General features: G+C 36.6%; 1 protein-coding gene across 1 annotated transcript in view; it reads right to left on the bottom strand.

The window, feature by feature from the left end:
- TRDN (triadin) overlaps positions 1-18,384 on the bottom strand; it is a 281,398-nt gene that overhangs the window by 153,795 nt on the left and 109,219 nt on the right. The window contains exon 5 of the mRNA XM_010861777.1: positions 10,019-10,078. Coding sequence (XP_010860079.1) covers positions 10,019-10,078 — 60 coding nt within the window. The remainder of the gene's footprint in view (positions 1-10,018; positions 10,079-18,384) is intronic.

Below are 18,384 nucleotides of genomic sequence, written 5' to 3'. Positions count from 1 at the left end.
TCCAGTAATTTGACATTTGCTTATCAAACCAATCTTACATATGAGGAATTTACCTTTGAACTTTACATTCCACCTGTAACAAATGCTTGGAGTTACACAAATATATGGAACTTTGCATTTCTGCCTGCTGTGCCATCACCAAGATTTCTCACACCCACATTTCCTCTGTTTCATGCAACCTTTCAGCCCTGACTCAAATGCCTCTTTCTCTGCAGAGTGTTCTTTCATCTCCACTTATCCCAAGAAGGTGAACTCTCTTTAGAGGCTATGCCCTACTGTTTTATTTTTTTATCCTAGCCATCACATGGTATCAGTCACATGGTGGACTCATTAGATATTATTGAATGAGAAAATTTCTAAAATATTATAAGAGCTATTTTTATCATGTAGTACAGTTCTATTTACTGGTGATGTTGTATAGATATAATATAATATGCATTGCTTGCTTGCAGTCATTAACATTTTTTACATTAAAAAAATTCTTAAATAATTAAATCTCAGTGAGAAACAGAAGAAACAAAGATCATCCAGACATTGTTTCTACTTTCCACATTCAATGATTCTTTTGGGTTTTCTAAGTTTAATATAAAAATCTCACAAAATAAGAGAGGACATCAGCACTCACACATGACCAGAAATAGCTTTGGTTTCTTTGGATCACTATTAATTAAGCTGAAAACCAAAAGAAAGTCCTGGCAAGAACAAAGCCTCTTTTAAAGTTTCTCTAGGGGAAAGGAAGTTTGCATGAGATAAGCTTTGCTTTTGGAACCCTGGTTAGCTAGACCCCCAGGAGACAACCTAATCTGTGTCTCTGCTTCTGTGAAGGACCAGACCTCAGCCACCTTGGACAGCTGGTTGTCCATTCCACTAAAGGATTTTCCAATTGATGTGTACATGAGCATAAATGGAAGAATTAATATGAAATCAAAAGAGCAAGGGGGCTGAACTCAGGCTCAAATTAGCATATTAATGCCTTATTCCTATTACTCTGGGGAAAAATCCAGTTCCTCACAGTCTAAGTTTTGATTTACAGACACAGTCCTGTATGCTGAAACTTCATTATCCTCTTCAGAAATGGTACCATAATACTGCTCAGTGAAGCAGCTGGAATCACATGCTCTAGGGAGCTGTTCACCACAGCAGACAGCCTCTGAAACTCCTTGGATGAAAACTTCAAACTTTGGCAAGACTGAGCTCAGACACTAAGGTTTGATATTACTTTGATCAAAACTGTGCCACCATCAATATCTGCCATAATAATCCCTCTAAAATAAAAGTAATCTGCTACAACAGTTACATTAGGTCCTGTGTCTGTTTGCTTAGAATTCACAGAAGTTTTCATATGAAAGAAGAAAAAGGTACCTTTCTCGTCACCAGCTCTGTTGGCAAGTTACATCTTAGCTAGGACAGTTTTAACTCAGAGCAGAATAAGCTTGTTGCACCTGCTAGAGCTTAATTTGTTTGTCACCCTTATTTACAAGAAACAAAAGTCCCTTCGGCAGGCTGACAATTAAAAACAAACGGAATCCGCCAGTTGGAGCGGACCTGATGTTTGGCATCTGAGTTGGCAGGGCCCCGCCGTTCCTGCACTTGCCCAGACTCTGACCTTTCCCTGACCAGAACACTCAGCTCAGCTCAACTCCAAAGTGCGCCTCTCGTCCTCCCCGCATGTCCCCTCTCCAGCACTCTGCCAGCTGTGCTCTGTGCTTCCACAGCTCCTGGTCCTGGCAACCTGCCAGGCGGACTCTGTGTCCTTTGCTGAAGTGTATCAGTGCTCACAGTGAGCTGACCCTGGGTTCTTTTAATGGGCACTACACTCCCAAGGGGCCAAGCAGCAGGCATTGAGGGCCAGGTTGTCAGAATCCTTTGCAGTTCTCTCTGCTCTTAGTTCAAACTCAAAAGTTTTGGCATCGAATGTTTTAAAGTACTGATTTATATAGGCTACTCTATTCGTTAATTGATGGTTAGCAAGAAAATTTAATGAAGCAAAATTCTGGAACATATACTTGATTTCAGAGCTATTGGACAGGACTAATCTTGGGTATCTAAAGCAAAAGGAATCAGATAGCACATTACCTTTGAATTGTAAAAGAATTTGGGGAGCACCTTGGTGGCTCAGATTGTAAAGAATCTGCCTGCAAAGTGTAAAACCTGAGTTCCATCCCTGAGTCGGGGAAAATCCTCTGGAAGAGAAAATGGCAACCCACTCCAGAATTCTTGCCTGGAAAATCCCATGGACAGAGGATCCTGGAGGGCTAAAGTCTGAGGGGTCCCCAAGAGGTGGACACAACTGAGGGACTAACCTTTCGCTTTCATTTGGGGAGCGTGATTACCTGTAACAGATTTCACTGATTTTTCTTTTTGTTTTTAATATATTATTATTATTATTGCTATTTTTACTTATTTTTTGGTACGCCACACTGCATTTGGGATTTTAGTTCCCTGGCCTGGAATTTAGGATCTTAGTTCCCAGATCAGGGACCAAACTCACACCTTCTGCATTGGAAGTGCGGAGTCTGAAAAGCTGGACCATCAGGGAAGTGCCCCTCACCAAGTTTTCTTTTAATTAACTGCTCTATTTCTCAGATTTCTGGCACTTCTGTTGTGGGAGGTATTAGCACCGAAGTGGTTTATAAATTTTAAATAGGTCAACATTTTAAACAGCTTCATAAAATTCATATATATTCACGTTTCCATTCATCATTTTTTATGAAAGAGCAAGATACACATTCATTTTAAACCCATTTTAAATAATTTTGCTTTAGCCACCGCTAAATAAAAATGCCAGATGTACTCTTGGATAGTGTATATCTCTGTGTGCTTCTTCTTTGTAATTTTAATGTGTTGAATCTTAATTTTGTGCTAAGACAAAATGATCTACACACTTTAAATGATGATAATGAACTCAGTAGAAAAGCATTCTTGAGTAGAGAAACAGTTCTTTATGATTGTATTTTCCATTTTTCTTAAAGGAAGAATTTATCATTTTTAACATAAGCACACAATGTTAGAGCTGGGAGAACCTAAGAGATCAATTAGCCTGAATTTCTTTGTCCATGGATAAGAAAATACAGCTGCCTAAGTGTCCACGGTAGAGCAGAATAAGAACATAGTTATTCTGTTGCTAAACTAGTACTCTCCCCACAAGACCATGCTGTCTTGTCCATCCCAGGTCCTGTGCAGACTTGTCCTTATGTGCCAAAGTGCTGATTAGATTTCCTGAGCATGTTATCGGCAATCTAGCCTACAACAATGCACACACTTCTTTTTCATAGTAAAATTATATTTATTTATGTATTAAAGTGAAGATTAGGCAAATTATCTAAGGTTACAAAGCTCATTTGATACATACGCTTTCAATTACAAAATAGATCTTTTAATTCGAAAGGATTGGTGTTACTCCCAAATCTGATTTAATTGTAGGAGTAATTTCTGCTTCACCTGGGGCTACATGGCCACAGTCAGAACTGTAATCGTTTCCTCATAAAAGAATAATCGCTATGGAGGAGGAGAAGTATAGCTTTGTATAGGGCCTACTGTTCTCATTTTCCAGGTTTATCATACACAGCAGCCAGAGAAGAAAATAAGATATATTTTGCACTTTAAGGAGTCAATTAAGTCCAGCTGAGAGAAGGCAAAAGTGAGTTTATACAACATGGGATGACTAAATTAATCTGTGGACTTGAGAGCTCTTTCATAAAGGGCTCCAGGATATTTAGATACATTTTAATGCCCTGTCCTCTCTGGCATTTGAGTCTCAGCTTCAGCCAAATCCCTTGCCAACCTATGATTCCAGTCCTATAATTGTTTCTCAGAAACAATCCTAAACCAGTCTCTTAACCCTTTTTTAAAAAGGTCTGCTGACTTTAATTATGTTATGGAGAAAAGGCATGTAACCTTATTTGGAAACATAGTCTTTACAGAGGTAATCAAGTTAAAATGAGGTCAGGAGGGTAGGCCCTAATACAATATGACTGGTGTTGTGATGAAAAGGGGAAATTTGGATAGAGAAAGAAGAACACAGCAGGCAGCGACAGAGACCGGGAAGAAACACCATCTGAATCTGAAGGCAGAGACTGGAATGATTTGTCTACAAGCCAATGAAAGCCAGCACACCCTTCCAGTTCCTTCACCCCCTACCCCAGTCCACCAAAGGTGGGAAAAAGCCTGCAGATTCTCCCTCACAGCCCTGTGAAGAACCAACCCTGCTGAAACCTTGACTTTGGACTTTTAGCCTCTATGACTGGGAGACAAGAAACTTCTGCTATTTTAAACCACCCAGTTTTCGGTACTTTGTCACGCCAGCCCTAGGAAACTAATACTAACACTAATCCCTGGACTCCTCTTGTGCTCCCTTAACAGAGTTCCTACCAGGTTCCTTGAGGACTGACCCCCTGAACTAGCTGTTACATCTTCCGTTAAAGGTTCTAGAGTGCACACCTAAATCTCAAATTAAGGCCCTGCCAGAAAACCTACTCAGGAACTGAGGCAAGCAGCTGTTTCCTCAAATAGTGTTTCTCCTCCAGGATATTTCCTATAATAATAATCTTCCTGTAATGCAGGAGACAGCCGTTTGATCCCTGGGTCGGGAAGATCCCCTGGAGAAGGAAATGGCAACCCACTCTAGTATTCTTGCCGGGGAAATCCCATGGACAGAAGAGCCTGGTGGACTACAGTCCATAGGGTCGCAAAGAGCTGGACACGACTCAGCAACTAACACTTTTACTTTCCTCCAGGACATATCTTTTTGGAGCACTCACCACACGACGGTGAGGCTGTGTGCTTGGTTGTTTAGGTCTCTTCTTAGATTGAGTCCTATTCTTTGAATTCTTAGTGCTCAGTAGAGTGTTTGGCACAAAGTAATTGCAATGAATAAATTAATATGTATTACTGCCTAATGGCTATAGCCAGTTTTTCTATTTACACCATCTGTCTTCTGGGTCACTCCTCCATTCCCACCAATTGGCCTACTCAGATGTTAATTACACGCCCTTCCTCAGCACACATCCTGCCTTGTAAATTACCTCCCTATTCCTAAAGGTCAGTTCTCCACATGAACACTTGAAAACCCAAGTGGATGTAGCAGACACCTATTGCTCTGAATGCTTAAAAGGCCCTTCTATTGTCTAGGAGCCATTCTAGAGAGACAAAACGCTCTCACCTAGTTATATGTTTATCATCAAGTTCTAGTCTTCTCTGGTTTACTTTGTTCTATGAATATATTGATATGTTTAATAGTTAAGTAGAAGCGTAACTGTTATCTGAAACCAAAATTAAATTTGCAATTGAAAAAGAAATAAGATAATACTCAATTAAAGAGTAAACACATGGAGGGAAAAAAAGGGGGAGAAGTAAAAAATGAATTACTATTTTTCGCTGGATAATTGAATTTTGCTAATTTGATAATTGAATTTCTTTCTTTTTTTTTTTGTACTTTCCAAAGTGTCCAAATTAATCTGTATTACTTTAACTGATATTATTATATTATATACTTATTGTGGGTTTTTCTGATTACACGTTACAGACAGTTTTTGTTTTAATATGGAACTGTTAAATTCTTCAATTGCCTCTGACCAAATAAATTTGACATTACAGTGGCCTAGTTAAAGTTTCATAATTATATATATTTGAAAATAAACACAGAAATGGCAAATGAAATAGCTCTCCATCAGAATCAAGTCAATATTAACAAAATAGAGAAAACAAATGCTTTACTAATTAATTCATTGATATTTCAACATATGTTGAGTGTGTTTCATATGTTTGGCACTTTAGAGATATTAGAATGATTTTGGAGGAGACGGAAGGTGGCGGAGGAGTAGGTGGCAGTGGAGTACATCTCTCTCCACAGATATATCAGGAATACACCTTCAGACACAGGAGATCTTGCAGAACACCAGCTGACAGCGGGCAGGAATACCTGACCACTGGTAAAGAATATATAGAAGCACCCAAAACGCGGTAGGATGAAGAAAGTAGTGGGAAAAAAAACAGACTGGACCTGCCCTTGGCGAGTGGGGGAACTGAAGCAAGGGTCCAATCCCCATATGGGGCAATTGTTTGGGACAGAGGATATTAGAATCGTTTTCAATTTAATATAAGCACACAAACTCAGAGCTGATCCAATCCTGAGAGACCACTGAGTCTGAATCTCTTTGTTCACTGATAAGGAAACACAGAATCATATGAGCAAATGTCAACACAGACCTAGAACATATAAGAAGACAAACTGTTTCTGCTCGCAGTGAGTTAGATCCACATACCCACATTTAAAATTTGGTGTCAAAATGCTTTAAAGGTTGAAGGCATGGATGTAAAGTAGCATGGAGGAAGTAACTAAATGCTCACAGAGTGAGCAATAGCAAAGGAGGCCTATTGAAGGATTTGACTTTCCATCTGAGAATCAAAGAAATGAGCAGAAGCCTGCCCTGTGGCTGATGGTCAAGAGGACAGGCATATAAAAGCACAGAATTACGAGATAGCAGCAGGGCTGGCTTAGGGACTGCCCGACAGTTCAGTCTGTGGCATGGGGTTGGGGGTGTTGGTGGGGTCTGGACTGCAGTGCTGGTGCGAAGCAAGGAGAGAGCTGGGAATGGAAGGGACTAATGAGGAGGTTGCAGAGTAAGGACGGTAAGCAGTAAAGTGGACAAAGCTGGAAATGTGTAGGGCTATCTATTAGTGATCATATGATGAGGGCCTTTTATCTCAGGACAGACAGTGTGGCTTTTATCTCTGTATATAGCACTGTGATGACAACAGATAGATTTAAGCCCATGAGTATGATTCATATGGATTTGAGAGGTTAATGGGGGCTTCCATAGTGGCTCAGACAGTAAAGAATCAGCCTGCAATGTGGGAGACCTGGGTTCGACCCCTGGGTTGGGAAGATCCCCTGGAGAAGGAGATGGCAACCCACTCCAGTATTCTTGCCTAGAAAATCCCGTGGACAGAGGAGCCTGGTGGGCTAATGCAGGGGAGGCCTGAGAGGTTAAGGCAGAAGTTACTTAAGAAGTGACTGTCACAACCTAATTGGTAGATGATTGTAGAAGGGATAATAATGGGAGAGGAGAGGTGAGAATGGACTAAACTAGAGTGAAAAGGGAGGACAACAAGGGGCTAAGCAGGATTGGGCTTTGGTGTTGAAAGACACCAACAAGTCAGGGATTGCAACTCAGAGGTCCTCAGAGATAAAGCAGATAGATAAATGTCTACTCCAGTAGTGACAAGGGAGAATGGAGGAGACTGATAAACAGAGGGTGCAGGTTCTACCTAATGACATCCAGGTGTAAGTTATTTTAACATACTGGCTGGTCAAAGAGAACTTCTGTGGGATATACTTGAACTCTAGGCCAGGAATTTGACTATATTCTAACCATGACCTCTCATTTGAAGAGGTTGACTTGAATTCCAGCCTTACCTCCCAAACGTTAAAGGAACCAGGATGGAATCTGCATATGGATATATATATATATACATATTTGGCTTAAAAGAAAATTACAACCTCTTCTTTCTATTTTATTTTTGGCCGTGCTGGGTCTTCAATGATGAGCAGATTTTTCTCTAGTTGAGGTGAGTGGGGGCTGCTTTCGAGTTTCAGTGTATGGGCTTCACATTGTGGTGGTTTCTCTTTTTGCTGGGCGTGGGCTCTGGGACACGTGGGCTTCAGTAGCTGTGGCACATGGGCTCAGTAGTTCCCAGGCTCTAGAGCACAGGCTTAGTAGTTGCGGCACAGAGGCTTGGTTGCTCCACATCATGTAGGATCCTCCTAGAACAGGGGTCATACCCATGTCACCCTCATTCCCAGGTAGATTCTTTACCACTGAGCCACCAGGGAAGGCCTGGATATATATACTTTAAAACCTATCCAGATGATTCTAAGGTCCAGTCAGGGGTGCATACCACTTTAGGTCAAAATGACTCCTAACTTTTTAGCTTGAATAACATGGGTGAATGGTGATATTAATTTTTAGGACAAAGAATACAGAGGAGTGAAGACATTTTGTGCAACAGAAGTTAATACACCAGCTTCTGCATAACATATCTCTTTAGACTCAGATATTTGCTGGCTTGTCTGTAATCATTGCAGGCTACTATTACCTCGGATATACTCTACCATTCCATATAAGAATTCAAGTGCTTTGATAACAAATTCCTAACTATCTATCATATATAACCATAACTGATATGCAATGTGGCATAGAGAAAATATTTATCTAGACAAATGAGCAGTTATAAAACCACATTTATTTTCACTGAAATACTTGGGAATAGAAAGCACGTTTTATCCTGTTCTACCTGGATGAGGAAACTAAGCAGTAAAATGAAATTTTTTGTTCATACTTGCACGAAAAAAAAAAAATTGTAGAAAAAGTATCTCTGAAGCCTATTTCACTGTTGAACAACTGAAGCTCCATTTTCTCTTTCTTGAGAAATGTTCACTTTCCCAAAATATATTTCATCTATTCAGGAAATATATTCAGGTACTAATCTCTAGCCCAGCCTTTCAGAAGTTTATTTTAAACTTCAGCCAGATTCACTGTTTTAATTATGCAAAACTCACTTGTTTAATAAACCCACTCTACAGCCCGCTGCTCAAAGTCTTTAACAGCAGGATTCTAATAGAGCCAGGTCCAAAATGCAAATGGTACCATCTGTATCACCACATCCACTCCAGCAGCATTGCTATTAGATTAGTAGTACAGTCTGCAAGATAAAACAGCAGACACCCAAATCATGTGGAACCAGTTGAGTTTCTGTTTAACCTCCAGCCGATAGAAACACATAACCAGTTCAGTGATGGCTAGCTTAGTCAATCCATAGCCAAGAGCTGTGTCCAATTTCCCTGACTAAAGGAATTAAGAACCAAAAGGGAAAGGGAGTAGAAAGAAGACGTTAGTTCTCTAAGTCCAAATATAAATAGGTTTCAACTGAGTAACCTTCATTGTCCCTGGTTGTATAAAGATTAGCTGACCAATCTGGAACTAATTCAAACATTAGGATTAAAGACATAATATTTGCAGAATGATTTGAACTCTTCACAAAAAGAAAGTACATGAAGTATATTAAAAAAGAAAACATGGTATTTTAGTGTGGAATCACATACTGGTATAATTTCAGCTTAATTAGAACTTGTATGAAATTACTACTTGAAACTTTGATATTTGTACAGATCATTTTGTACTAGTCAGTTTTTGACATAATAAATATTAGACAACATTCGATTTTTATCCAGGAAAACTCTTTCATTTTCAGTCTGCATCACACAAATTCAGTAATACTAAGGTTTTTATTTTTGCTCTGGCTCACCCACTATCACATGAGACTGACCACTGGGGAAACTGGGGCATCTTAAGAAACATGTTCTTTTGAATGTTTTTGCTTCCTATAAGTGTTTTTCATTTTTTTTAAGTTTTAGGACTACATGGGTCACTCCTAGAAAAATGATGCTTGCAAGATGAACAAGACAATGCTGGCCATTATTCGTACGCTTCAAATGCAAGATTTCAGTTACGAGATTCAGTTGAGCTGAAAAGGACATTAATTATCACGCTGTCATTGTGCCTCTACTCCTTGAGACTGTTTAAGCAAGCTCTGAGACCACAGCAGTCATCAGTGAGATAGGACAAAACTTTTATTTCTATGCTGACTATTTTGAAGGTATTGCATGGCATAAAAAAATTCAAGTTAAAAAGAACCGAGCTCTGATTTATTATATTAACTGATTAAAGACAGAAAATTGCTTGCTAATAGGTCAAAATATATGTTTGTGGTACTAGCTTAATAAACAAAAGCTGACTGCAAATAACTGAAAGACTGTCACCCATTTTGAAGTTATTCTGATCCAATAATTAAGCATTATATATTTATACAGAGTTTCCCTAGAAGTAAACTTACTTTAACACTATCAAAAATTAAGACAAAACAGCACAAAACATAAAAATTTTCCATTCTCTCATGTAAATGTACAAAATATATACCCTGAATAAAAACAAGATTAAACATAAAATTCAACACTTACCTTTAGTTTGTATTTTCTTTTCAGGTTTCTCCAGTTTTTCAGTCTTTTCTTTGTGTATTTCTAGGAAAAATTATGATTTGCTTTTAAAAACTCTTTTTGAAAATGTACAAAATATAAATCATAACTATGATCTAAATGTCATAATATTACCATGAAGTCCAAATTATTTTATCCAACAAATTTATAGGTATCTAAAAGGAAAGAATCATTGAAACATATTGCCACATAAATCCCTCATTTATTGATATAAGGAAAAACTTGAAGTTATCTAAAAATTAGAGTTATTGAAAAAGCTTAAAACTTACATCAATAAATGTTGCCACTGTTTTCAGTGCTAAATCTGATCACAAATTATAATTATGTTTTATTTCAATTACTCTCAATACAAATTAAGGCTCCTTAGTAAAAATGTCATTTAGATTTAGAAAGATTTAGTTTTTACATATTAAATTAAGAATTTGTGAAATGAACTGTAACTATCTAATAAATATATCTCAGAAGTATTGATTCTAAGCCATGTTTAGAATCAAAATTTGGCATTGCATTTAACCAATAATTACTGCAAGCAGATAGACACATTTCATAGAATTAGTTAGCTATTACATTTTTTCTAAATATCAGGTTTTAAGACATATATTTGATTTGCTGCTAGTTCAGTATATATACATTGCCAAGGCTTAGAAAATATAGTTAATTCTGAATTTGCAGTTAATTTGGACAGAAGTAAATTTGAGATTAGAGTTTACAAATATGATTACTACCTCTGAAAAGAGACTTAGTCTTAAATACCATGGTGTTTCTTATAAAAATGCTAATGAGTTTTACTTATTTATTTATCATAACTTTATTCTACAGATGGTCTGAGATGGTGCTAATTACTGTACTTATTCTAAATTTTCCATTTGTATGTTTGAATTTGCATTTTTATGATTTTTCTGGATGTCTAAAATCAAGATCAACTAGAGGAAAATACTAAAATCTTCAGAAAAGACAGTTTCTTTCACTCACCAGTTAAAGAAATAATCACATTGTGAAGATCTCCTCCCCTCATTTTCCCCATTAATCAGTTATACTATTTATAAAGCCACTCTTCTACCCTTATCCCCTTCATGACTGAAAATGGCAATGGAGATACAGAAGAGTTAAGATTTCCAACTACATTTCTGGAAAAAAAGAAAAACAACAGAAAAAGCCTTCAAGGTGCATGGAACGATTTCCAAAGAGCATAGGAAACATTTACCTTCCAGCTTCTCTCATTATTATTATTATTAATCTCTACTTTATGCCTCCAGATCTTACTCCAAAGCATGGTTTCTCATCCTAGCATTATTGATTTTTGGATTGGGAAAAATCATTATTTGGAGGTGGGTAGGGCTATTGTGTGCACTGTAGAGTACTGAGCAGCACAGCACCCTATTAAATGATTCTAGATGCTACGCCATCCCTAGTCATGACTACAAAGAATGTCATTAGATATTGTCAAGTGACCTTTATTGACAATTTATATCTTTAGAGCAATCACTCTTTGTCACCCATATTGCCCAATGCAGTGGCCACTAGACATGTGTACATGTTAAGGATATGATATGTGATTAATCTGAATTGAAATGTGCTATAAATGTAAGTACAAAACGGTTTATGAAGACTTAATGCTAAAAAGAATAAAATATATCATAATTTTTATATTACTTACATATTGGAATGATATTATTTTGGACATATTGTGGTGGTTTTATTTGTGTGTCAACTTGGCTAGGCTATGATCTCGAATCATCCAAATGAACACTAATCTAGAGGTTGAAAGTGAAAGTCACTCAGTTGTGTCAGACTCTTTGCGACCTCATGCACTACACAGTCTATGGAATTCTCCAGGAAAGAATACTGGAGTGGGTAAACCTTTCCCTTCTCCAGGGGTTTTTCCCAACCCAGGTCTCCTGCACTGTGAGCAGATTCCTTACCAGCTGAGACACAAGGGAAGCCCAAGAATACTGGAGTGGGTAGCCTATCCTTTCACTAGCAGATCTTCCTGATCCAGGAATCAAACCGGGGTCTCCTGCATTAGAGGCAGATTCTTTACCAACTGAGCTATCAGGGAAGCCCAATGTAGAAGTTTCTATGAAGGTATTTTGCAGATATAATTAAAATTCCTAGTTTATTGATTTTTAAATAACATAATTCTAGATCATCTGGGCGGGCTTGTCTGATTCTATTGAAAGGTCTTAGAAACAGGTTTGAGGTTCCCTGGGAGAAAGAATAAAGTCTTTGGGTGTACAACGCTTTGGTGCATGTACATGGGCTCAAGCTTGCTCATGATTTTTACTTTCTAACTGCCTGTCCTGTGCCTTCTGATTTGCTCAGCCAGTCTGCACAATCACATAGGCCAATTCCTTGCAACAAATGTCTTAATAGATAAATATACCTGTATAATTTCCTACTGGTTTTACTTCTTTGGTTGAGATCTGACTGATACTAAAGATTAAATAAGAAATATTATTCAAATTAATTCCATATTTTTCTTTTTGTGCTGTGCTCAGTCATGTCGGACTCTTCATAATCCCATAAACTGCAGCCCACCAGGCTCCTCTGTCCTTGGCATTCTCCAGGCAAGAACAGTGGGGTGAGTAGCCATTCCCTTCTTTAGGGGATCTTCCAGACCCAGGAATCGAACCAAGGTCTCCTGCATTGCAGGCAGATTCTTTACAGCTACCAGGGAAGTTCTTATTTTATTTTTCTTTTTATAATTTTATAATGTGGTTACTCAAAAAAAAATTTAAATATACATGTGGCTCACACTATATTAGTTTTGGACAGTACTGGTCTGGTCCTGGGGCAGGCAAATTACCTTTTTAGGTCATCTACAGGGTTGAATCTTCTATAAATGAATCATAAAACCAAACTGAAAATGCTCCCTTGCCCATACCATTCTCCTTCCTCCCTCCTATTTAAACTACCAGAAGCAATGGAGAAGACTGGTGCCTTGTATAATTCAGTCTGATTAAGTAAAATGATTCAGAGTGGTCAAAGATTTAGAGTGGTCTTTGCAAGCACCAAGGGAATCATCCTTAAGAAATAATTTCTTATTCCCAAAGGGGATTAATTTTTATATTCTATTTGAATACAGAAATGGGATGAAACATTCTAAATTAAAAATTTATATAAAATGTTGCATCTTCTGTGACTGAACTATTGTTGAAGCTATCATTACTTTTCTAGATTGACTACTTTTATGCATCTCCTCACTTTCTTAGTTAGTAACTGCTTGAGTCTGCAATTTGGAACTCAGAGAAGGCCTCAGAGACTAAGGCCTCTTTTATCCCCTACAAACAAGAAATGGGTGATACAGAGAGGCTTTCAGTCCAGGGAGCCCCTGAGGGTCCTGCTCATTACAGTCTCAAGGACAAAGTCCTAACTTTTTCTATTTCTGATTCTGAACTTCAGCTTTCAATAAACTAAGACAGCTCCACTGATCTGGAAAGATACATTCAGATTTTTTGAAAGTGGGAGTCCCAGATTAAAACTCACACACACACACACACAGTGTGTGCACATACAAGTCTCTACGGCTAACAGTGAAATATAATGACTTACATAGATAGTGTTTTGCAAAAACATCATCAACAATTTTTTTTATTTGATGATCTCTTGAAGACTTAGTATTTCTGTACACATAAGTGCAGACAGGCACAACCAATTTTGTAAAGGCATACACACATACATTTATTTGCTTGTAGATGACAAAAGAAACTTATTTCTGATGATTCTGAATTGGAACTGATTTTGCTACCGTGAAACACATCTCTTTGGCATAAGGCAATCAAAGCCCAGTAGATTCAGAAAAAGCTCTTTACCTTCCCTTCAAGTGCCTAAATATACATGGAAAGATGGCCTGTACCAAAGAGAAAGCTATAACCAGAGATACAAGAAACTTATCTGTATAACAGAACAATCTTTATTTTCCAAACATCTATTGTCCCTTCTTCTGAATGGCCTTCCTTCCCTTTGTGTCCTCAGACCACTCTCCCTTTCCTTAGCTCAGGATGCTAATTATATAAGTCTTAAGTACTTGGCTGCCCTTCGGGTTTCTTATTTTTAATGAGGCTTCCATATGTACGAACTTTATTTTTCTCCTTTTAGTCTGTCTTATATCAATTTAATTATTAGACCAGCAAAAAACCTAGAAGAGAAAAAGCAAAATTTTTCTGCCCCTACTTTTCAAACTTGAGGATAAATTAAATGTCTCTGCATGTTCTATTGCAACATTACATTTTCTTTGGGGATTGTATTACATCACTATTGTCACTGTCCACGGCTATCAAATGTCCAAAGAAGCCAATGCAGCCTCTACGCAGTGTGCCTGCCAGTTCTATCTCCTTACACTTCAGCCAGGAAATGATGACCATTCAGGCTCCTGCCCAACTGAGTAACAGCATGCTACCAATTTAGACTTCAGAAAGATCTTTTTTCTCATAAACAGATAATGCCTAATTTCTTACTCTCAACTGCTCTTGCCAGCTAAGGGCCATTCGTGTGAGAATGGAAAATTAAATTTAAAGATTCAAGTCAGTAAAGTAGAAATTTATTACCCTATGGCTTTCAGCAAAACTCAAAGAAAAATAAAATTTTGTATATTAATACTAGCTTCTAGTTATTCAATAATGTCTATAGACAGGGGAAATGCCTCTACTTACATGACACAGCAGTAATGCATAGCAGCATAAAGTTTCATTTAACTTTGACACTCCTTAAAAATAGTTCACTAAACCTGAACCAATTCTGGACACAAGGGACAAAGAAAAAGGTCAAAGCAGTCATTATTTACCTCCAAATGTATGTGCTTTACCTTAGGTTACAGTCCAGTGTCTCTGAGAATGTGATAAGTCTCAGGATCAGATTCTAGTTGGAATGATAAACCATTTGGTAACAGTAAACCTGAGAGATTGGTTTGTGTCTTAAAAAGCAGGAAGTCAAAGAATTTCAATCCCAGGTGTCAGACTATCCATAGGTCCTCAAAGGTACAGAGTTCAATTTAAAATTTTGAGAATTGGAGAAGGGAAAAACAAATGGGAAAGAGTGACAGTTATCTCAGTGTGTCAGAAAGTAATGAAAGGAAACCCTTCGTTTTACTGAATTATCAATAACCTTAACTGATACGAATCAGTTCTCCACTAGTGCTTACCGTGTTTGTAATGATACAAGGGGTACTTAAGAGAAGGGCAAGTTACTTCCACAGAAATGGGAAGTGTATTCCAACTCCTTTCGCTAGTCCTGTTTCTCAGTCACATTTCTCATTATCTGTAGGGAAGTATGTGTAAATATGAGAAGTGGAGAAAAAAGTATAAGTCTTCTTTCAGATTCTTATTATTATTCATCTCACTTTCCTAGGCTTTAAGGCATTTAGACATTTTTCTTATTAAAGGAATCCAGAGAATTTAAACTCTGGCTTTCATGCTTTATAATTCAATGGAGATAATAAAAAATATACCCTCCTAGGTCAGGGTGTTTTTCTAAAGTCGAATGCCAAATAAGTAATTGGATTACAGTTCAATGTCTCTGAAGAAGTATTAGTCTCAGCATCAGACTTGTAAAGTGCTCAGAAACAAGAGAAGGAGATGTAATAACTTATTATGTTGCTGAAAAAAAATAAACATTAGTATTATTTAGAGTATTCATTATTTCTGGATTAAACGATTATTTGAATAACTGTCATACTAAAGATGATATAAATCAATAAAATTCTGGCATAATTAAAATGCATTTTGTTAGAAAACTCTGGACACATAGACTATTAAAAGATCTACACAAAAACATTATCATTGCTGGCATGTATTAAAATGCAATTTAGTGTTGGAAGATAATTAATGCTTGAGTCAATCTACTCCATTCAAATATAATTCTCATACCTACTAGCTGTGCGAACTTTATGTCCTCATCTGGAAAATGAGGTTTACAATAGTACCTCCCACATAGATTTAGGCTTCCCTAATGGCTCAGTAAGGAATCTGCCTGCAATGCAGGAGACCACCTGCAATGTGTGAGTCCTGGATTCAGTTTCTAGGTAGGGAAGACCCCTTGGAGAGGGAAATGGCAACCCACTCCAGTATTTTTATTTGGGAAATCCCAACGACAGAGAAGCCTGGCAAGCTATATAGTCCATGGGGTCACAAAAGAGTTGGACATGACTTAGTGACTAAACCATCACAACCACATAGATTTACATGAGGAATAACATAAGTTAAAATGTTAAAGGATTTAGAGCAGCACCTGGTATCTGATAAACATTATGTAAATATTGGCTATTATTATTATTATTATCATCTCCCTTACTAAATTCTAAATTTTCTGAGGGCAAAAACTATGTCTATTTTGTTTCACAGTAAATTTTCAATAATAATTGGCACATACTAACTACCTGATAAATACATATTAAGTTAAAAAATAAATATTTGAGCAAAATTATAAACAACCAACTCCTACACAACAAAGAAAGTTGTGGTAGATAGTATTTCACCTGTTATTTATGACAGAATGCCCAAATGACTTAAATACTAAAATACGTGTGGTTGAAAATTTTGAGACAGTAAAACGTTGTATTTCTCAACATTTTTACTTCCTATTAGAAATGCTGGAGAAAGTTGCAGGATTTTACTATTGGTGGAAATTTTAAAATGTATATGAAAGATATTGTAAATTGCAACCCTTGTACAAAAGGTAGGGTTTTTTTCTTATTTGTTTACAGGAACTTTATTTATAATTGTCAAAACTTGGAAGCAACTGAGGTATATTTCAGCAGGTAAGTGAAGAAATATACTGTTGTACCTCCAGACATGGAATATCATTCAACACTAATATGAAATAAAAATACATCATCAAGCCATAAAAAGATATGGAAGAAAATTAAAGGCATATTACCAACATATTTTTAAAGCATTCTTCCCCACAGTCATCAACATGGGTGTCAATAAGTTAGGGTTTTTTAATATTGTTTTCCTGGAACACTGAAAAGCTAAATAATAATCAAATTAAAGGCACTGAGCGTTTTTAACACTTTGCCTTAAGTTATCCATAGATGCTTACATGCAGGATATCAACTATGAACTGACATATATAATTGACAATTATACCTATAATAAAATATTAACAATTAAAATCATCTTCATTTTAACAGAAAAAAAAAGTTGAAACAGGTTTTAAAGTGGGATATGCTATCCCATCTAACTTGAAGGGGGTAAAAATTTCTATTTCTTTTGGTCTCCATGTTAAGGAATATTTCATTTCAGTTTTCCCTATTTGTGATTATGGCATTTAAGTGATAATCTGCATTCTTTTGTGTAATAACACTGCTTACATATTTATAGTATTTTATATGTAGAATAGTGACATGTTGGCATTTGTTGTATATATTTCTGTTGGATACCTGAGAGGACAGATATAAATTTTAGTGATCTTCCTGGTGGCCCAAAGTGGAACTTCTATGTATAATGGTGAATTTTCTGGTTCTCATCAGGAATAAGCAGCACATAATAGCCAAAATCTTTAAAACTCCCAATGAGAAATGATAATTTGTTTCATTGGTTTGGTTATCTTTCTTCATCTTCAGGCTGTTTAATTCTATCAAAATGTATTTATCTAAGCTCTACATCTCCCAGGGTGCAGTGTTAAATACAGACTAACCAATTTTCCCAAGACTCTCTGAGCTTAACTCTCACATTTAACTTAGGAAGAGAGGCCAAATGTACAAAAAACAAATAGTAAGGTCAACAGCAGCAGCAACCAATGGGACCAGAATTAGTAAAAATAGATTGTCCTAAATAAGTCCAAAGAATGAGTTTACTGCAGTAAACACTTTCTGTATTTTACTTATTATAAATTGTTATTATCTACTTAAATCATAACACAGTTTATTGTTGAGCAGTTTATAAATTTGTTTAAGTCTTACATGGATAGTTTAAAGCACACAATTTTTTTCTCTATATGACATACTGTTAATAAATTAAAAATATTATCTCTTCAAGATTTTAAAATGACAGACTCAAGAAATTTAAAGGATAATCTCTGTCACCAAGGCAACCATCCTAATTCTTTTCGATGACAACCCAGTTTATTAAATTGTTCTGAGGGTTGTGGATTTTAAATAATGCCTTTTGTCAAGATGTTTTCTCAATATATCTCACAAGTGCTAGACAGTATAAAATATCTTTTTATAATTTTTATTTTAATATTAAAAATTCAAATTATTTATTCACTTGAACATAGAATCTACACTTGTCAGATTTTGCCAATTGTTATTAGGACACAAAAGTTCAAATAAATAACTGAACAAATTTAGTTATCTCTTTAGTGGCTAAAAAAAAAAAAAAAAAAAAAAA

This window comes from Bison bison, unplaced genomic scaffold (genome assembly GCF_000754665.1).
Source record: "Bison bison bison isolate TAMUID 2011002044 unplaced genomic scaffold, Bison_UMD1.0 scf7180017864473, whole genome shotgun sequence".
Classification (NCBI taxonomy): Eukaryota; Metazoa; Chordata; class Mammalia; order Artiodactyla; family Bovidae; genus Bison; species Bison bison.
Note: the sequence above shows the minus strand (reverse complement) of the source record. Positions and strands in the feature narration are given on the sequence as shown.